The sequence below is a fragment of the Oncorhynchus mykiss genome, chromosome 16, assembly GCF_013265735.2.
Source record: "Oncorhynchus mykiss isolate Arlee chromosome 16, USDA_OmykA_1.1, whole genome shotgun sequence".
NCBI lineage: Eukaryota > Metazoa > Chordata > Actinopteri > Salmoniformes > Salmonidae > Oncorhynchus > Oncorhynchus mykiss.
This window is the reverse complement of record NC_048580.1, coordinates 38,753,930-38,775,728: the sequence shown is the minus strand read 5'-3', so window position 1 is coordinate 38,775,728 and position 21,799 is coordinate 38,753,930. Positions and strand designations below refer to the sequence as shown.

General features: G+C 44.2%; 1 protein-coding gene across 6 annotated transcripts in view; it reads right to left on the bottom strand.

Moving 5' to 3' along the window:
- Positions 1-21,799, bottom strand: part of atf7a (activating transcription factor 7a) — a 47,652-nt gene that overhangs the window by 8,579 nt on the left and 17,274 nt on the right. Inside the window, exons 2-8 of one of the 6 annotated variants that reach the window (XM_021565785.2) lie at positions 11,939-12,010; positions 5,511-5,622; positions 3,969-4,099; positions 3,498-3,674; positions 2,935-3,122; positions 2,543-2,627; positions 2,018-2,137 (exon numbers count right to left, since the gene is read on the bottom strand). In XM_021565785.2, coding sequence (XP_021421460.1) covers positions 2,018-2,137; positions 2,543-2,627; positions 2,935-3,122; positions 3,498-3,674; positions 3,969-4,099; positions 5,511-5,622; positions 11,939-11,986 — 861 coding nt within the window. In that variant the 5' untranslated portion in view covers positions 11,987-12,010. Of the gene's footprint in view, positions 1-2,017; positions 2,138-2,542; positions 2,628-2,934; positions 3,123-3,497; positions 3,675-3,968; positions 4,100-5,510; positions 5,623-6,486; positions 6,570-11,938; positions 12,011-21,799 lie in introns of those variants that run through there. The other 5 variants (XM_036946805.1, XM_021565784.2, XM_021565786.2 and 2 more) reach the window with 5 other exon arrangements.

The window sequence follows — 21,799 nt, the reverse complement described above, 5'->3', positions numbered from 1 at the left end:
ACCCACTGGGAATGTGATGAAAGAAATAAAAGCTGAAATAAATCAATCATTCTCACTACTATTATTCTGGCATTCCACATTCTTAAAATAAAGTGGTGATCCTAACTGACCTAAGACAGTGAATTTTTACTAGGATTAAATGTTGGTAATTGTGAAAAACCAGAGAGAGAGAAGGTGGGTGAGAAAGAGCAAGAGAGCACCAGAAAGAGAGATAGATCTCACCATTTTGGTTTCAAAGTGTGTGGTGCACCCGAAGGGGTAGACCAAGGGGGACAGAGAGCCTATAGGTCTACAGGATAATTTGCTTAACTGAGTGTAATTAAATTGGCACGTGTGTATTTTCATTAGTTTGTCATGCGTCTTAATTATCACACGGGCACCACACGCGCATTAAAAAGCCTAGTTTGAGCAGGACAATCACCCGTCAGACACCGAGAGCTGCAGGGCCCGGTTGGATAAAACATTGAAATAAATATTCCCCTCATCTTTTCCATTACAGTTTCCTTAAACTTAAAGTCAGTCGCAAACAACTTTTTAAGGCGAATTTCCCCTTTAAATTAAGTCAAAATGTTCACATTGAGGGCCCCGGTTGCATAAAACATCTTAAGTGTTTCCCTTAAGGGTTTACTTACCTTAGGGAATACTTTTCCCCTTACCTAAGGGAATTGTTTAAGGGCGTTGCATCGAGCTCCACAAATATTTCCTTAGGTAAGGGCAAACAACAATGCTTAATCCCCATCAGGATCCATTTTTATTTTGGGGTGTAGTTACCCTTTTATTCAAGTGTGCAGCTAGCAAGAGGATGTTGTTTAGCGGTGTTTTTGTAGGGCACTTTGCAACTCCCTTATTTGTTTGTGGTTTGCAAAACAAATATCTGCTGGATTGATGAAAATAATCATGACAGGATTCTGTCAGGTAAGCATAGGCTAATTTTTAGTTAGCATTTCATTGAGAAGGCTTTTGAGAAACATTTCCATCTACACACAGACATTCCCATTGCCTCTTCAGAAAGTTGCAAGAAATACGAATCGCTGATGCATTCTGTTCATGTCTTATGATAAACTTGGGCAAATTAATAATTGTTCAATACATTTAGTTGATTCCCTACTAAAAAGGTAAATAGATTTTAGAATATTGTTGAAATCCGTTTTAATACCTGGATTACGTGAGGGACTTAATTATGATATTTGGACCAGAATGAGGCTACCTATACTACCTATTGTCCCTGTAGTGATGATTCACCATCTTCATCTTTTCATAAATTATCTGCAGATAAATCGCCAAAAAGTAGCCTATGCAAATTAGGGAGTCAAATGAATGGCTCTCTCATCGATTCGATAGGCTGACGAGACGAGTCACTCACTTTACAGTCACTGTCTGGCAAGCCCCAAAATCCTAGGAAAGGAAGCCTAGGAAATATGAATGATACCAGAAAACAATAATTAGGATTTTGACTCATCGTTACCACTTACATTACATGGGAGGTGCAAATTCACGAGCATCATGCTCTCTCCCTCCTCCGTGCAAAGAAATTTGACTGCAACCAACCATAGCACACACAAATTATACCGGGGAGGTGGGACAGACAGCAGGTGCCTATCCTATCAATAGATCACTAGAAGATGCATATCGTTCATTCTAGCCAGACAGGGCTTGACGGACAAGCAAAATGAAAGTAGTCTACTTAATTTGAAGTGGAAAATTTGTCTGTAGCCGCAGCCGGCGCTAATGGAAAACCCTGCTTGCTATTGTTTCAATAGTTTAAAAAAATGTCTGTTGTTTGTATGAACGCATAGTATTTTCTGTTGGTCACATAATTTTTACTGTTTGGAACAAATGTAAGCGTTTGTTAAGCGGTTAATGAGGGTCAGTTAGATGGCAGCATTGACAGGAATGTGCATCCCTAATAGAGAAAGATAGAAAAAGACACAGAGACAGAGACAGAGACAGAGAGAGACAGAGACAGAGACAGAGACAGAGAGAGAGAGAGAGAGAGAGAGATGCATCTGTTCCTAACCATTTTGGCCTCCGAGTGTGTGGTGTACCCCGAGGGAGAGTTGGAGCCGCTGCTGCCACCTCCCAGAGGAGGACCAGGGATACCGGGAATGTTGGGCACCATGTGTATGGGCCGGGCCAGCTAGAGACAGGATGCACACACACACACACATTTTAACAACCAAGGTTGGGGCTCATACAGTGTTTCAAAGTGCTTCATGTATTCTCCATGTGAATTAATACTCATTATAGACAACTAGTGCAAGCGTACAATTTAATTATTATTTGACTCCCTGACTGATATGTTATTACTCTGTTACTAATGTAATAATAATATGAATAAATGCCAGTCATCTGTGCAAACATTTTACATACGGGCATTCCGAGAATCGAACCCACTATACTGGCGTTGCAAGCGTCATGCTCTACCAACTGAGCTACGGGGGACCAGCTTCCAGGTAATGGTCAGCTTCCACTTGAATCAGAATTGGCAACAACCAATTCAACAAACCAGAGAAGGGCAGAGCGATAAAAGCAGGTTACTTACAGATATGACAGAGGCTATCTGCATGGGTCCAGGGAGGAGCCCGTTGGGAAGGTGCATCATCATGGGGTAGTGGCCTGTGGGAGAGCTAGAAGAGAGAGGTAGAGGGTTACTGATGGGAAAAAATATATATTTGGAAATCTTCATCTTGCCCTCTGATAGGCTAGGTGGAATTTACACCATATAGGATACACTTATCCAATCCTTTCAGTTCTACATAAATGGCCTAGGGGGTAGGGATTGTAAAAAAAAAAAGGGTTGAAGTGGGATTCGGCATTTAACAGCCATCTTTAACTGGATCTCCAGGCCCCACGGAGGACTAGCTTGGTTCCAGAACTGCTTATGCCATCTTCAGATCTGGAACCAGGTTTGTGGCGAGAAGACCAGTCACTCACCCCAATACGGTGCGGTTGGATGGTGGGGTGGGTGTGATGACAGAGGTGGGTGAAGGCATGGTGGGCTGCAGGGCGTCGAAGCCCAGGTGGAGGGGCAGAGAGCCTGGTCTGGGCCGCACCGGGAGGGCGCCTGGCCTCATGATTGTGGGGGTGGGGGCCGAACTCAGCGCTGGCCTCGGGGGAGTGTCCTGAGGAGAAGACAGGAGAGATTCTCCGTTCAACACCGGGTGAGTATAAGGTCCGCATGAGGTCAATAATGACTTGTTTCCAATGCATTCTGGATTGTTCCTTGATAGCACATAGACATAGTAAAGGAGGAGTCCAGCAGGCATGTTGTTCCTCTATCCTGTCATCCATTCGATCCCCATTAACAAACCACAGTGCCCATCCTGGTCTCTCACACCTACTTACTACGTGTTCCTCTGGCCCTGCCCTGTCCCCTACCTTTGGGTGTGACTGAAGGAACGTGACTGGCATGCCAACCCAGAACTCTAATCCTAACCAATTAGGTCATTCACAATGGGTTTGCTGGTCAGTCATGTCCCCTTAGTTTTGACCCCTACCTTTCCTCTTCTCACCATGGTGTCCCTGCTACTGTCTGACATGCTGGAAAAGGAATCTGGACTTCCTGGTGGGGAGGAGTCAACCTCAACAGGCGTCTCCTCCTTCACCTTCACGGCTTCTGCTGAAGGCGTCTGCAGGCTCATGTCCAGGGCCACTTCCCTGTTCGGGGCAGGGAGCTGGAGGAGGGGGGGGGGGGGGGGGGGGGGGGAGAGAGGGGGGGGGGGGGGGGAGAGGGAGACTGTGAGACACTACAAAGCACAGGAGAGATAGCCCTTCAGAAGATCCAGGACTCCAATCCCATTCCACCCCATTGCTCATGTGACTGACTGGGTTCCGATCCTGGTCTTCTGCGCGCAACAAGACCATTAGTCCACTGACCTAAAGCCAAGAGCTTACGCAAGTCTTCAGGTCTCAGATGGAGTAACTCGTTAGGCAAACGTGGTCCATGGAACCACCTGGATTCTACTCACAGGGTTCTTGGCCCGCTTGTCGTCATCCTCCTGGGCCTTCCTGAACTCCTCAGCGAAGGAGCTAGCCAGCTCGTTGAACAGCCCCACCTCCTCGCAGTTCTTCAGGAAGCGAGTGGGAGTAGGGGTCTGGTCTGGAACAGGAGGAAATGAGACACAGAGAAACGTCTATTTTAGAAAATCTCTCACCTTTTTTTCCATACTTACCGTGCAAAACAAAAACAGCCAACGGATGGATGTTTTATTCTGAAACACTTTGGCGTGGAGATTTAAAGCTAGAATCCTTAGTTGCTACATACATTTTTGGACATATAAATTAGTTATATATACACCCATTGATTATTGAATAATATAACTTAGCAACGGCTGATGAGCTTATATCAACTACCATACCCCATCGGAACCCAAAATATAAACTTGAGGGCATTCGATTATCTGGCCCGGGTTACCCCAGTGGAATGAGTTTGCACTGGAAAAGTGACTGCATTCGTTTTGGAATCGGGCTGCCTCACGGGCGTGAGGATTCTGTGTTTTCACATGCAAAAGTGATTGCTTTTGATAAAATAAAAACTATCTGCCTTCCCAATGAAAACAAGTTTGAACATATTTTATAGTCTCAAAAACCGACCCTAGGCAAGTGTCCAAGGTTTTGTTTCAATTATGGACTCTTTTGGCATAGAGGAACGACATCTCTGCCTACATCACTACTTTATCTGCTCGATTACAATATCCGCTTGAATAAAATAGTAGCTAGTAAGATGGAGATCACAGAGTTTTTTTTTAATGAGTGTATTTCACAAGTGGCTAGTTTGCATCATCTACCACTACAAAGGTTATGCCTGCAAACGTGGGTTTTGAATTGCGGAGATCTGGCATGTCTGCCTCGTGATTCGTTGGGAGAGTCCCCAGAATGTATTTTTTCCCCTTTATCGACGTAGGCAGTGGCGTAGTTCCTCTATGCCAAAAGAGTCCATCAGTGTTGCCTAGGGTCGGGTTTTCGAGACTATATATTATTTTAGGAAAAGGTTGTATGTTTCTGGATGTTCACCACGCTGCCTTGTTGACAGCCTGACAGTGCAGGAGGACGCTCCTCCCTCACCACTTTTGACCTTTCACATCACGGACCATACACCGGGGCACCACGGCTCAGGATAACAGAACTCCCTCCTCGTTTTATTCCAATGTTTGTAAACAATAGCTAAAACTATCATTTTGATATCATGGAAGGTCATTTATTGCATCCCTAGCTCTATGAATTTGAGAAAGGCTACATTTCTCCAGGCCCTTCCCTCAGCCCCCCCCCCCCCCCCCCCAAAAAAAACAAAGGCAGGGTGACCCTTTGTTATTCTTCAACTAAGGATTGTAGCTTTAAAAGATAAACAAAACAATCCAATATTCAACTGAAGGTCTTCAGGGAAATAAAACAAGACAGGACAGGTGGTGACAGAGATGCCATTTCTGACTAAAATGTTTCGGTGACCACAACAAGTGACAAGAGTACCAAAGGTGACAGTAGAGTAATAAAGTTGAATAGACCAGACTCACTAGGAGAACCAGTACCTTGGATAATGACAGAGTCAGTCCTGGCAGGGGCAAACTTCAGACTCATCTCATGTTTGTGTTTGTGTACAGCCAGGTGGTCCTCGTTGGTAAACCTCTGAAGAAAGGGGGGGGGGGGGGAGAGAGTTGATGAAGATGATTAAACGCACACACACACATACACAACTAGAAATCTAGTCTATTTAACAGTTTTGATAATAATTGATTTAGACTAAAAAAGGTAGGCTATAGCCTGTTTGACCAGCAAGCTTCAAATGAAAAATAAACCTTAAATAGTCTATGGAAGGATGGAGTCTGCTGCATTCATTTGCAACAATTGGGAACATGTAGGAGACAATATTTTCTACAATATCAGTCTACTGTACAAACACAACATGAGCAGATTAATAAACAACATTATTGACCAAGTTAAAGACGATCTGAAAGAATGTGTCGGTAACTCTGCATTAAATTATATAACTGATTTATTTTGAACGAAAGCCACGAAACTAGCGTATGAGTGAGTCCCCAGCTTTATGCCTACAAATAGCCTATCACTCGAGTCATTCAACATTACTTACTTAGATTTTTTTTTATTAAGATAGCAAAATAGCTTACTAAAATAGGCCAAGCCTAAACAAATAAATTAAATAAACTAGTAAATTGACTAAATAAAACTAAAATGCAATAGCTAAGGTCTGTAAAATATGGGTAACCTTTCTCCCCTCTTTATATACAATGTGCATAAATGAGGCCCATACAGACGATTTGGCTGTCGGTTTTTCCATCCCTGGCCTGTAGGCTACTCTCTGTCATTCAGTTTCTTCTTCACGTCAGCAAAGAACGACTCCATGTCTCAGAAACTCACTTCGTTTAACCTATGGGCTATCCCCAATTTCCGCTGCGTCATCCTCTCCTACAAGTAGACTATTTTACCATGCGTCACGTCAGCAAAGAACGACTCCATGTCTCAGAAACTCACTTCGTTTAACCTATGGGCGATCCCCGATTTCCGCTGCGTCGTCATCCTCTCCTACAAGTAGACTATTTTACCATGCGTCACGTCAGCAAAGAACGACTCCATGTCTCAGAAACTCACTTCGTTTAACCTATGGGCGATCCCCGATTTCCGCTGCGTCGCCGTCCTCTCCTACAAGTAGACTATTTTACCATGCGTCACGTGCAGTGCACACTGGCTCGTTTTCATAATCTGGAGGGTTAACTACAAAATGTTTTCATCTGACCTGGTCGGATCCCGGGTAATCAATCGGGTTGGGGGTAGATCCGTGAAAAAAAACAAACAAAGAGAGAGAGACAGAGAGAAGGAGAGAAAGAGCGAGAGAGAGGTGATAATCTATTAGGCCTGATGCTCAGTCGGTTAGGTGCAAGAAAGCACCTCAAATATCAGATGTCAAGTCACAGAATCATATACATTTGACTTGCTATCTTTTGGAACACATTCATACTGTATCACTTTGGGTTGCACCACAAAGAATATCTGTGATGTACAATACACTCTGGTTTTTGTACCGCAGCCCTTTCAAACTAGACAACATGTCTTGGACACTGAAAACACATTGACTCAACAGTTTGCTCAGCAGGGAAGTGGAATGCTAGGCCTGCATGTTGGCTTACTGTACATCATTTGTTCTTAACTGACTTGCCTAGTAAAATAAAAAAAAGTAAAATAATTGATCTAGCATCTGCTGTGCACTTGTTCTTCTACTGCATTTGTAAGACATATTGTCCACTAAACAAGTGGCCTAGAGCACAAGTATGTGTTCATTCAAGGTATGTGTTCTTCTCTAGTGCTACAATAGTCTTCCTCTGTCAGTCTTTCTGTATTTGTTCTCTTCCCTTTTGGAGTTGCTTTGGTTTAGTTTTAGTTTACAGAACTAGATTGTGTTCATTAGGCACCAAACGGAAGGAAACGCGCCGAAACCGGGATGGACTACGTGTCACTATGTCCAATAAGAAAAACAATTCAGTTTGCTGTTACAAAACTTTTTGATACATTTTACCCTGATGAATGCGACCGTGGAGGTGAATCAGGAGGGGATGCAGTAGGTGGAATTTGAATCATTATGGCTTTAGCATTTAGGCTGAGGCCCAAACGTTACCCTATTTCCTATTTAATGCACGACTTTGATCACGGCCCAAAGGCTCTGGCCGAAAGTGGTGCACTACATAGGGGATAGGGTGCTACTTGTGACGCAGACTTTAGTTTCTCCTCCGTCGTCTTCTGAAATGAAGGCTATTTCTGGCTGCGTGAGTGTCACAGTAACAAGTTCAGTTGTGAGAGAGGGGGGAGAGAGAGGGAGACAAAGAGAGAGAGCGCCAAGTGGAAACACTGTCAAGTGTCAGGAGCATATTTTTAGCCAGTACCAGTTAGCGGTAGCGTCACCAATACACTCATACGTCTCACAGACTGACAGTATCTTTCCTGTGACCAAGACAACTGGGTCGGGCTATGGGAAACCATCTAAAATTAGCCTCTCTGACCTGTACGTACGTAGGAGATACTGGAAGTAAGGATTATCATACCTAACAATAAATAGCAAACAGGTCAAAACGGAGACCCTGTCGCTGTAAACTCAAATTCTACAGAAGGATTCTTGGAAAGGCCAGACTAACACCAGGACAAGGCTTCCCCATATGAATATGCTATGTGCATAGTACACAGCAAGACAAGGTCTGGACATGACCTGAATAAAATCATACTTCTGTTCGGAATAAATAACACACACAGACACAAAAAGGGCAGCCAAGAGTTTGAGTGTGAAGGTGTCAAAACACACCCAAGGAGCATCAACACACTATGCTATGATGATTCACAACGTGTTGACACACACACACACACACACACACACATTAGGGTTGGGCGATGTCAATCTTCATCCTATCGTGATTATGTAGCCATAAAACCCCACATTGTGATATACGAGGGTATTGCCCCCTATTGGCCAACCCCATATTATTTGTACTCAGCTAAAATTACAGTTAGGCTATAGCGTGAAATCGAATGCTTCAACAGGACAAATCATGACAAAAGATAATGTTGAAAGCCCGGGTAGAGACTAACTGCAGGCAAATCTTTTCTAATATTTATTTCTGATGGAGGAGCTGCAGCATAGAACAGGTGTGTGTGTGTGGCGCCCACATGATGGAACGGTGACTGTCTGATGAGGAACGGTCTTACCGTAGTGAGTAAGTAAGAGAGCACTCTAGGTTCTTCAGAACTGGAAAATAAATAGCTTAATTCGCCCCATAAAATAATAAATAAATAGTATTTGTTTCTTCTATCTCTCGTAAAGCTTTGATTGAGAAGAGCCTATGCCTAGGCTATTAGACTTCCATTCTTGCGATTTTTGAAAGCAGCAACTTTAGGACAACACCAGGCTAGAATACTTGGCAAATAAGTGACTGTGACTAACTTGTCTTACATTTTTTTTTAAGACAGGTTATTATTAGTCATTTTTACATTTGAGTCATTTAGCAGATGCTCTTATCCAGAGCGACTTACATTAGTGGGTGTATGAATTTTCATTTTTCTTTTTTTAAATGCGTGGTCCTCTGTCTACCTTAGGTTTTTAGGCTGTTCAAACAACTTTTTAAGATGGAACTCCGTTACGTTTATTGTTTGATCGGGAGAAAGCCATGCATAAAACGATCAATGTGTAGCCTATAGCCCAAAGTCATATTCATAGCCTATCGAATGGAGAGAGAAGGCTATATTGTATATAGCCTACGTTTTTTTTTAAAACAGCTCCACACAAGATAGTTGAGTAGTGTCATTTTACGCCGCGTCGGTGGAAATCTCGGCTCCGTCTGGCCTACATTCCTCGCTTGCGTTCTGTATGCAACATACTTATTGAAATAGGTTTAAGCAAATAGGAATTACCCAGAATGTCACTTGTGCTGCCGTGTTGTGCACTTCGAGACAGCCAAGTTCAAATAGGCTAAAGCTTTGTCCGTCACATCACGATGTCGTCACCATCGACGATGTCGTCACCATCGACGATGGCTGCCAATCATCGTCAATCATCGACGATACTATCATAATATCGCCCAACTCTTAACACACACACACACACACACACACACACACACACGCGCACACACACACAGGCAAGTCAGCTACAGACAGACATCAGTGTTGATTCAACCAAATCTCAAAGGACATCCTGTACCTTTTATTTTAGCATCCACTGTAGCCTTTCTGTAACTGATTAATAAATGAATCATGTCAATAAATTAAATATGATACAACATTGTTGTTCTTACAGAAGCAAGTCAAGTGGAAGCTAAACTCAGTGTTGTGGTAACTTCAATTGAGTCCCTTGGTGTCCTGAAGGTTCCGAGAGGGAAAAGGAGCCAACAAGCAATCAATTATTCATTCCAGACGCATGTTACGGTGTGTGTGCGTGTGTGTGTGTGCGCGCGGCACAGTGTCTAAACACTAAAATGCAGAGGAAAACACAGACTACAACACTAATGATTTCTTCTATAACAAAAAGAGACAAAGTAATAACATCAATAATTCCATCTCCACTCTCTTAACAATGCAGTCGTCTGTTGCCTGCAAGCTGTCCACAGTAAAATATGTGGTAACACTTTTAGAAGCATGAGGGAGCCTTTATAATGTTTCCTAATAACAAGGCATCAATAGTCAAGGAGGGAAGAACCAGAGAGCGCGAGGTGTTGAGAAGACATCTTTCTTAACATCTTCACTAGGATTGTATTGTAATGTTGTACTAGGCTTTAAAACAACTAGCCTATAGGTGAAATCTAGCACCTTAGGACAGAGTACAACAACACCCGTCTTGTTATGACTGCTATTCATCATGTTCTGCTGGCCAAAACCAACATTACATTAGACATGATTGTGGCTTGTGTAGTCGTAGACATACATAACTGCCAAAGCAGTCACTCGTGTTGCACGTCGCTAACATCCAGTACGGCTTCGTCCCAAATGGCACCCTATTCCATATACAGTGCGCTACTTTTGATCACAGCCCTATGGGACTAGGGTGCCATTTGGGATGCCGTCAGCCACAGACATTTAGTGCCCAGCCGAGTCACTATATGGGTCTTCAACCTCCGTGTCTGCAGGGCAGTAGAAGTGAGACAGAGACGGGTTGAAACAATAACGGCGCCTAGATTACTCATCTGTACTGCCTGCTGCCTGTGACTCACTGGCTGGCTGAATGGGAGGAGACACATCCTTGTTAGCAATGTATCGCAACACCGCTAGGCTAGCTGTCTCTGTCAGTGATCAGTGTATTGTCCATGTGGGCTCTCACTGAGAAAAAGAAGTAGCCAAGCCATGTTCGACTAGCTAGCTATCATTAACAGTGCGATCAGTGTGTGTGTGTGTGTGGTCCATGAGGGCTCTTCCAGAGAAACAGAAGAGCTAATCCATTAAATATCCTACATTAAAATTGTTTTGCAATTCTAGCTTCCTAGCGAGTCATTGTCAAGCCAATAAGGAGTTGGCGAAAGAACAGAAACAGACTGGCAATAGGAACGTGTTGTGTTGTCCATGTGGACACTCAGTCAGTGACAGAAACAGACTGGCAATAGGAACGTGTTGTGTTGTCCATGTGGACACTCAGTCAGTGACAGAAGCAGACTGGCAATAGGAACGTGTTGTGTTGTCCATGTGGACACTCAGTCAGTGACAGAAACAGACTGGCAATAGGAACGTGTTGTGTTGTCCATGTGGACACTCAGTCAGTGACAGAAGCAGACTGGCAATAGGAACGTGTTGTGTTGTCCATGTGGACACTCAGTCAGTGACAGAAACAGACTGGCAATAGGAACGTGTTGTCCATGTGGACACTCAGTCAGTGACAGAAACAGACTGGCAATAGGAACGCGTTGTACATGTGGACACTCAACCAGAAACATAAGCCGGTTAATGGCTAACTAAAACATGGTCTACTCTCTACCCAAGTTCTATTCCACTGACATCAGTGGGAAATTCCATTCATTTCACTACAGAACTAGGCCATGTACAGTATGAACGAATATCGTCAGTTTCAACTTCCCAATCAACTGATTGAGGAGGATGCTCACTTCGAGTTATTCCAGAGTCAACTGCTATAGACAACACACACTAAACACAAAGCCACACACACAAATACCAAGTACAACCATACAAGCACACACACACTATTGTACTAACACACACAAATACCAAGTACAGCCATACAAGCACACACACACACTATTGTACTAACACACACAAATACCAAGTACAACCATACAAGCACATACACTATTGTACAAACACACACAAATACCAAGTACAACCATACACACACACACACAAATACCAAGTACAACCATACACACACACACACACACACACACACACACACAACCACACACACCTGAAACCCGAGACAAGACAGAGGTAGTTGACGGCTTACCTGTCCACAGCCCGGAGCGTTGCACACAAAAGGTCGGTCGTCCCCCATCTTTGCAAAGAGTTTGCAATGTAACTGTGGGAAAGGAGAAGAGAACATGGTTGTCTTTTCTTTTCTTAATTTCCTCAAAGCGGTGCAGTTGGTCCTCCAGTAGACTAGTCCAGAAAACAACAAAGCAGGAATACTCCTGTCCTGCTGGTAGGCTAGCTGTAGTCAGGGCAGCCAGGAAGCAGAATGGATTTAAAAATAACCTACCCAAGCAGGGAGGAAAACACACACGGACACACACACACACAAAGCTAGGCAGCGAGATCAGGTCTCCCTGGTGGTGTTTCCTTCATACAAGGGGCTTTCAGCTGGCCAATGAATGAGGAGAAGCTTACAGGGGAGAAGGAAGCTAGCATTTGGTTAATACATAGACTTCTCCATCACACCCACCACTAGTCCCCAAGCACCCATTCTTGACTCAGTCTCTCGCTCTTTTTTTCTGTAGGCTCTCTCGCTCTCCCTCTTTTTGCCAGCTCCCTTAATCTTTCAGATTCAACTACCACTCTATAGTCCTGTAGCCTACACGTCAATGGCCCCCCTCCTTCACCTACTTTTTGAAGGATGTCATCTCTAATTCCACAGCTTAAATATCTGTGCGCCATAATACCCCCCTAGTGACCCTCAACAACCGTCTTTCACCTCACCTCGGATACGTCCCAAATGGCACCCTGTGTCACTGCATAGTGCACTACTTTTGACCTCAACCCCATGGGCCCGGGTCAAAAGTATTCCCTACATAGGGAATAGGGTGCCATTTTGGACGTAGCCCCTTATCGTATGATCTCATTTGCCTGTTCTTGTCTGCTGCTGTCACCCCACTTTCTCAGTGACTTTACTGCCACAAGCAAAACAGAAACCAAGCACGTTCAGAATGCCGTACCAAGAACCCCTAGTCTAACGAGAAGAGACCAAGCTCATAGCTGAGAAGGGAAGGGCACTACAGTTGATGAATGGGAGACACTACTCTCAGCTGGATTTTGGAAGGTGTGAATTGTCAAGAGTTTGAAACTCGCTCGTCAAAACTTGTTGCCAATAAGGTACAACACTGTAAATTCGATTTAGGCCTATGCTGCTCTGGGTCGTACTCATTAGTGCACAACGTAACAAAACATTATGCAATGGACAAAGAAAACAAGCATTGGACAAAATCAGATTGTATTGGACAAATTCCCTCCCGGTTTCAGGACATTTCCTCTAGGCCCACCCACCTCCTCTCTAATCTGCAGTTTCAGTTCATTTCACCCACCTCTCTCAACTCACATTTCCTTGCATAGGCCTATACTCTACTATTGACAAATGTGACATAACACACATACAGCACCATTAAGTTTCTCCTCCCAGACCGTGTGCGAGTACAGTTGAACTGACATGACCTAAAAGCTTGTTTGGCGGTTACAGGCCTGGGTTCAACTTTGTCTCCCCTCCCTTGCTCGCTCTTCTCCTCACCTCTTCCTCCCTCTTCTGCTCACCCTCTCTTCTATCCCACCCTCTCTTCTATCCCACCCTCTCTATTTTCCTCTCTTCCCTCTCTCCCCCACAGAGAAGACAGGTTCGGAAGTTTAGTAAAGATAACTTGGGTCATGAAATGTTTATCATGGGATGTGATGTTGGGGATAGGACATTAACATTGAATGACCAAGTTATCTTTACTAAACTTCCCAACCTGACTTCAAGTGGAGCATGGGAGAAGAGAGGGATGGAGAGACAGGAGAGGGAAGGATGAGAAGAGATGATACTTGGGGGCGGGAGGGGGGGGGCGTTATGGCATACATTTTTCAGCAGCACTCTGTTCTAACGTCCCAACACAAACCTCTAGATGACGTCTGGCAACAACTATTACACAACGCAAGTCCCACAACACACACACACACACACACACACACACACAACAGATTATACAACAGCATCACGTTCTCCTCCAATAACATCCACTGAAGATGCCATGTAGATCGGTAACCATGTAAATATCTGTAAGAAACCAAGTAATTACAACCTGTTATAGGCCTTTTTACATGGTAATTACATTGCCAGGTAGGCCTACTGTGTAACCCTATTGTAACTGTACATTTACATACTTGACTTACAACCTTTTATAGACCACTAGTTTTAGTAGCACTTATCATGTTTCCACTGTTCAATCTCTCGTCTCTCTCGAAAAATACAAAGGCTGCATCTTATTTGCCTACAAAAAGCAGGCTGGCCTATCCTTCCCCAGTGTGATCAAAAGGAGGAAACGGAACACATACAAAGGCAGAGGAGCAGAGGGCTTGATTCCTAACAGACCTCACAGGCTGGGTCAGCGTCCCAAATGGCACCCTATTCCATATTTAGTGCACTTCCTTTGACCCTTTGGGCCCTCGTCAAAAGCGGTCCCCAAATTCAGTAATATGACATTTGGGATGCAGCCTTGTGTGTGGAGCGGAGAGCAGCGAGCCAATACAGCAGGCTGGTGTTAGGCCTCTTACAATGCCCACACTAAAACACAATTAGAGTCTATTTGGGCAGAGATGTGTGAGTTCAGACGGTCTACACACGACAATACACCAGCAACTCTTTACACTCATGGTGTGCACTAACATCAAGGACAAAAACTGGACGGAGCAGAAGGCGGGGTGGGGGACAGACTTTTAATTGTACACTTGATTGCATGGATATGCTTCTTGAAACAAGCCATTACACTTCGTAATTATCATGGCATTTCAATATTATTCAGGTAATTACTTCTAAATATTAAAATCAACAAATTAAGAAATGCCAGGTTGGACAGGATCTGTGGCATTTTTGTATTGACAACATTAACAGAGTCAAAATAAAGATATATGCCTAACTTGTTCTTGTCTGTTGGCTTTTCTACACAAACGTTTTTTTTAAGACAGAGTCTATCTCGACGCACAAAACCACTCGAACAAAGTCGGATGGATTTCTTACCCCACTTTTCCCAAAATATTCACATTACGTCACAGACCTTGCAGCTGCGGTCATTTGATGGCAGTGGCATAAGTTCTTCAAAGAGAGAAGGCCGTCGTGAGAGAAATGATGTAGCTTAAGCTACTGAAAATAGGCCTTTTACTAGATTAAATCATAAAAAGGAGCGTTTGAGTCTTCTTAAAGAGATAGATATTTTAGGAAACTTTCTTAATGGAAGTCCAGTGCATTGGGAAAGTGTTCAGACTCCTTGACTTTTCCCACTTCGTTACGTTACAGCCTTATTCTAAAATGGATTAAATACCCCCCCCCCCCCCCCCCCTCAATCTAAAGCCCATAATGGCAAAGCAAAAACAGGTTTATAAAATGTTTGCAAAATGTATAAAAACGTTTTTTTAACTGAAATATCACATTTACATAAGTACTCAGACCCTTTACTCAGTACTTTGTTGAAGCGCCTTTGGCAGCGATAACAGCCATGGCACCATAAGCTTGGCACACCTGTATTTGGGGAGTTTCTCCCATTGTTCTCTGCAGATCCTCTCAAGTGCTCTCGGGTTGGATGGGGAGCGTCACTGCACAGCTATTTTCAGGTCTCTCAAAATATGTTAGATTGAGTTCAAGTCCGGATTCTGGCTGGGCCACTCAAGGACATTCAGAGACTTCAAATGAAATGAAATTGCGCCGAATACAACAGGTGTAGGACCTTACAGTGAAATGCTTACTTACAAGCCCTTAACCAACAATGCTTTAAGAAGTTAAGAAGTTAAGAAAAAAAGTGTTAAATAGAAAATAGTACAAATAGCTAAACAGCAGCAGTGAAATAACAAGTGAGGCTATATACAAGGGGTACCGGTACAGAGTCAATGTGCGGGGGTAATATGTACTAGTAGGTAGAGTTAAAGTGACAACGCATAGATTATAAACAGAGAGTAGCAGCAGGGGTCTTGGTAGCCCTTTGATTAGATGTTCAAGTGTCTTATGGCTTGGGGGTAGAAGCTGTTAAGAAGCCTTTTGGACCTCGACTTGGTGCTCCGGTACCGTTTGCCGTGTGGTAGCAGAGAGAACAGTCTACGACCAGGGTGGCTGGAGTTTTTGATCATTTTTAGGGCCTTCCTCAGTCACTACCTGGTATAGAGGTCCTGAATGGCAGGAAGTTTGGCCCCAGTGATGTACTGGGCCGTACGCACTACCCGCTGTAGCGCCTTACGGTGGGAGGCCGAGCAGTTGCCATCCCAGGCTGTGACGCAACCCGTTAGGATGCTCTTGGTTGTGCAGCTGTAGAACCTTTTGAGGATCTGAGGACCCATGCCAAATATTTTCAGTCTCCTGATGTGGAATAGGCTTTGCAGTGCCCTCTTAGTGTGTTTGGACCATGACAGTTTGTTGGTGATGTGGACACCAAGGAACTTGAAGCGCTCAACCTGTTCCACTACAGCCCTGTCAATGAGAATGGGGGCGTGCTCGGTCCTCCTTTTCCTGTAGTCCACAATCATCTCCTTTGTCTTGATCATGTTGAGGGAGAGATTGTTGTCCTGGCACACACACAACCAGGTCTCTGACATCCTCCCTATAGGCTGGGTCATCGTTGTCAGTGATCAGGCCTACCACTCGTGTCATCAGCAAACTTGATGGTGTTGGAGTCGTGCCTGGCCGTGCAGTCATGAGTGAACAGGGAGTACAGGAGGGACTGCCTTCGTGTTGAGGATCAGCGTGGCGGATGCGTTGTTACCTACCCTTACCACCTGGGGGTGGCCCATCAGGAAGTCCAAGATCCAGTTGCAGAGGGAGGTGTTTAGTCCCAGGGTGTCACGATGGTGTTGAACGCTGAGATGTAGTCAATGAATTGCATTCTCACATAGGTGTCCCTTTTGTCCAGGTGGGAAAGGGCAGTGTTGTGTGCAATAGAGATTGCATCATCTGTGGATCTGTTGAGGCGGCATGCAAATTGGAGTTGGTCTAGGGTTTCTGAGATAATGGTGTTGATGTGAGCCATGACCAGCCTTTCAAAGCACTTCATGGCTACAGACGTGAGTGCTACGAGTGGCAGTCATTTAGGCAGGTTACCTTAGTGTTCTTGTGCACAGGGACTATGGTGGTCTGCTTGAAACATGTTGGTATTACAGACTCAGTCAGAGACAAGTTGAAAATGTCAGTGAAGACACTTGCCAGTTGGTCAGTCCATGCTCGGAGTACACGTCCTGGTAATCCGTCTGGCCCTGCGGCCTTGTGAATGTTGACCTGTATAAAGGTCTTAATCATCGGCAATAGAGAGCGTGATCACACAGTCGTCCGGAACGGCTGGTGCCGTCATGCATGTTTCAGTGTTACTTGCATAGAAGTAATTTAGCTCGTCTGGTAGGTTCGTGTCACTGGGCAGCTCGTGGCTGTGCTTCCCTTTGTAGTCTGTAATAGTTTGCAAGCCCTGCCACAGCCAACGAACATCGGAGTTGGTGTAGTACGATTCGATCTTAGTCCTGACAAGGGCCGCCTCCCCTTGTCTTACCAGAGGCCGCTGTTCTACACTGGCGAAAAAGCTTAAAACCCGCCAGATATATGTTAATCATGTCGTTGTTCAGCCACGACTCGGTGAAACATAATATATTACAGTTATTAATGTCCCATTGGTAGAATATACACTACCGTTCAAAAGTTTGGGGTCAGTTAGAAATGACCTCGTTATTGAAAGAAAAGCACATTTAATGTCCATTAAAATAACATCAAATTGATCAGAAATACAGTGTAGACATCGTTAATGATGTAAATGACTATTTAAGCTGGAAACGGCAGATTTTTAATGGAATATCTAAATAGGCGTAAAGAGGTCCATTATCAGCAACCATCACTCCTGTGTTCCAATGGCACGTTGTTAGCTAATCCAAGTTTATAATTTTAAAAGGTTAATTTGACCATTAGAAAACCTTTTTTGCAATTATGTTAGCACAGCTGAAACTGTGGTCCTGATTAATGCAGCAATAAAACTGCCTTTCTTTAGACTAGTTGAGTATCTGGAGCATCAGCATTTGTGGGTTCGATTACAGGCTCAAAATGGTCAGAAACAAATACCTTTTTTTCTGAAACTCGTCAGTCTTTTCTTGTTTGAGAAATGAAGGCTCTTCCATGCGAGAATTGCTATTAAACTAAAGATCTTGTACACCGCTGTGTAGTACTCCCTTCACAGAACAGCGTAAACTGTCTGTAACCAGAATAGAAAGAGGACTGGGAGGCCCCGGTGCACAACTGAACAAGAGGACAAGTACATTAGAGTGTCTAGTTTGAGAAACAGACATCTCACAAGTCCTCAACTGGCAGTTTCATTAAATAGTACCCGCAAAACAGCAGTCTCAACTAGAGGTCGACCGATTATGATTTTTCAACGCCGATACCTCAGCCAATTGTTTTTTTGTAATAATGACAATTACAACAATACTGAATGAACACTTATTTAACTTAATACATCAATAAAATCAATTTAGCCTCAAGTAAATAATGAAACATGTTCAATTTGGTTTAAATAATGCAAAAACAAAGTGTTGGAGAAGAAAGTAAAAGTGCAATATGTGCTATGTAAGAAAGCTAACGTTTCAGTTCCTTGCTCAGAACATGAGAACATATGAAAGCTGGTGGTTCCTTTTAACATGATTCTTCAATATTCCCAGGTAAGAAGTTTTAGGTTGTAGTTATTATAGGAATTATAGGACTATTTCCCTCTATACCATTTGTATTTCATTAACCTTTGACTATTGGATGTTCTTACAGGCACTTTAGTATTGCCAGTGTAACAATATAGCTTCCGTCCCTCTCCTCGCTCCTCCCTGGGCTCGAACCAGCAACACAACGACAACAGCCACCATCGAAGCAGCGTTACCCATGCAGAGCAAGGGGAACAACTACTAGAAGGCTCAGAGCGAGTGACGTTTGAAATGCTATTAGCGCGCGCTAACTAGCTAGCCATTTCACATCGGTTACACCAGCCTCATCTCAGGAGTTGATAGGCTTGAAGTCATAAACAGCGCAATGCTTGACACACAATCAAGAGCTGCTGGCAAAACGTACGAAAGTGCTGTTTGAATGAATGTTTACGCGCCTGCTTCTGCCTACCACCGCTCAGTCAGATACTTGTATGCTTGTATGCTCAGTCAGATTATATGCATTGCAGGACACGCTAGATAATATCTAGTAATATCATCAACCATGTGTAGTTAAACTAGTGATTATGATTGATTGTTTTTTATAAGATAAGTTTAATGCTAGCTAGCAACTTACCTTGGCTTACTGCATTCGCGTAACAGGCAGTCTCCTTGTGGAGTGCAACGAGAGAGAGGCAGGTCGTTATTGCGTTGGACTAGTTAACTGTAAGGTTGCAAGATTGGGTCCCCCGAGCTGACAAGGTGAAAATCTGTCGTTCTGTCCCTGAACGAGGCAGTTAACCCACCGTTCATAGGCCGTCACTGAAAATAAGAATGTGTTCTTAACTGACTTGCCTAGTTAAATAAAAAGGTATATACAAAAAAAAATATATATATATATATATATATATATATATATTTTTTTTTTTTTATTTAAATGGGCAAATCGGTGCCCAAAAATACAGACCCAGGCCCTAATTAATAGGCCATTCTGATTAATCGGTCGACCTCTAGTCTCAACGTCAACAGTAAAGAGCCGACTCCAGGAGGCTGGACTGATTGGAGTGCTGCTGAGATGGTTGTCCATCTGGAAGGTTCTAGTGGTGTGGGGGTTGTACTTTGGCAAAGTGGATGGGGTTATATCCTGCCTGTTTGGCACTGTCTGGGGTGGTATCGTCGGATGGGGCCACAGTGTCTCCCGACCCCTCCTGTCTCAGCCTCCAGTATTTATGCTGAAGTCATTTGTGTGTCGGGGGGCTGTCTGTTATATCTGGAGTACTTCTCTTGTCTTATCTGGTGTCCTGTGTGAATTTAAGTATGCTCTCTCTAATTCTCTCTTTCGTTCTCTCGTAGGACCTGAGCCCTAGGACCATGCCTCAGGACTACCTGGCCTGATGACTCCTTGCTGTCCCCAGTCCACCTGGCCGTGCTGCTGCTCCAGTTTCAACTGTTCTGCCTGCGGCTATGGAACCTGACCTGTTCACTGGACGTGCTACCTGTTCAACGCTCTAGAGACAGCAGGAGCGGTAGAGATACTCTGAATGATCAGCTATGAAAAGCCAACTGACATTTACTCATGAGGTGCTGACCTGTTGCACCCTCGACAACCACTGTGATTATAATTATTATTACTACTATTATTAGACCCTGCTAGTCATCTATGAACATTTTAACATCTTGGCCATGTTCTGTTATAATCTCCACCTGGCACAGCCAGAAGAGGACTGGCCACCCCTCATAGCCTGGTTCCTTTCTAGGCTTCTTCCTAGGTTCTGACCTTTCTAGGGAGTTCTTCCGAGCCACCGTGCTTCTACACCTGCATTGTTTGCTGTTTGGGGTTTTAGGCTGGGTTTCTGTACAGCACTTTGTGACATCGGCTGATGTAAGAAGGGCTTTATAAATACATTTGATTGATTGATGATCTCCACAGAGGAGCTCTGTCAGAATGACCATCGGGTTCTTGGTCACTTCCCTGACCAAGGACCTTCTCCCGTGATTGCTCAATTTAGCTGAGCAGCCAGCTCTAAGAAGAATCTAGGTGGTTCCAAACTCCTTCAATTTAAGAATGATGGAGGCCACAGTTCTTGGGGACCTTCAATGTTGCAGCCCGACCCCCGCACCTCTCTGACTCTGTAATCTGGAAGACACATTTCAGTTGAAGGCATTCAGTTGTACAACTGACTAGGTATCCCCCTTTGCTTTCCCTTTTTACACACAATTCCCACGACCTCAAGGCTTGGTTTTTGCTCTGACATGCACTGTCAACTGTGGGGCCTTATATAAACAGGTGTATGCCTTTCCAAATCATGACAAAACAATTGAATTTACCACAGGTGGACTCCAATCAAGTTGTAGAAACATCTGAAGGATGATTTGCAAAAAATTCTAAAAACCTGTTTTCACATTGTCATTATGGGGATGTGTAGATTTTTTACATTTTTAATTTCACCTTTATTTAATTAATCAGGTAGGCCAGTTGAGAACAAGTTATCATTTCCAACTGCGACCTGGCCAAGATAAAGCAAAGCAGTGCGACACAAACAACACAGAGTTACACATAAACAAACGGGTTTGGTGACAAATATGAAGCGAGGGCCAGCCAACGAGAGCATACAGGTCGCAGTGTTGCTTTGGTGACAAAACGGAAGGCACCATGATAGACTACATCCAGTTTGGTTTTTTATTTTTAATTTGACCCTTTTCTCCCCAATTTCGTGGTATCCAATTGTTTTAGTAGCTACTATCTTGTCTCATCGCTACAACTCCCGTACGGGCTCGGGAGAGACGAAGGTTGAAAGCCATGCGTCCTCCGATACACAACCCAACCAAGCCGCACTGCTTCTTAACACAGCGCGCATCCAACCCGGAAGCCAGCCGCACCAATGTGTCGGAGGAAACACCGTGCACCTGGCAACCTTGGTTAGCGCGCACTGCGCCCAGCCCGCCACAGGAGTCGCTGGTGCGCGATGAGACAAGGACATCCTTACCGGCCAAGCCCTCCCTAACCCGGGACGACACTAGGCCAATTGTGCGTCGCCCCACGGACCTCCCGGTTGCGGCCGGTTACGACAGAGCCTGGGCGCAAACCCAGAGTCTCTGATGGCACAGCTGGCGCTGCAGTACAGCGCCCTTAACCAGTTTGCTGAGTAGAGTGTTGGAGGTTATTTTGTAAATGACATCACAGAAGCCAAGGATCGGTAGAATAGTCAGTTTTACAATGGTATGTTTGGCAGAATGAGTGAAGGAGGCTTTGTTGCAAAAT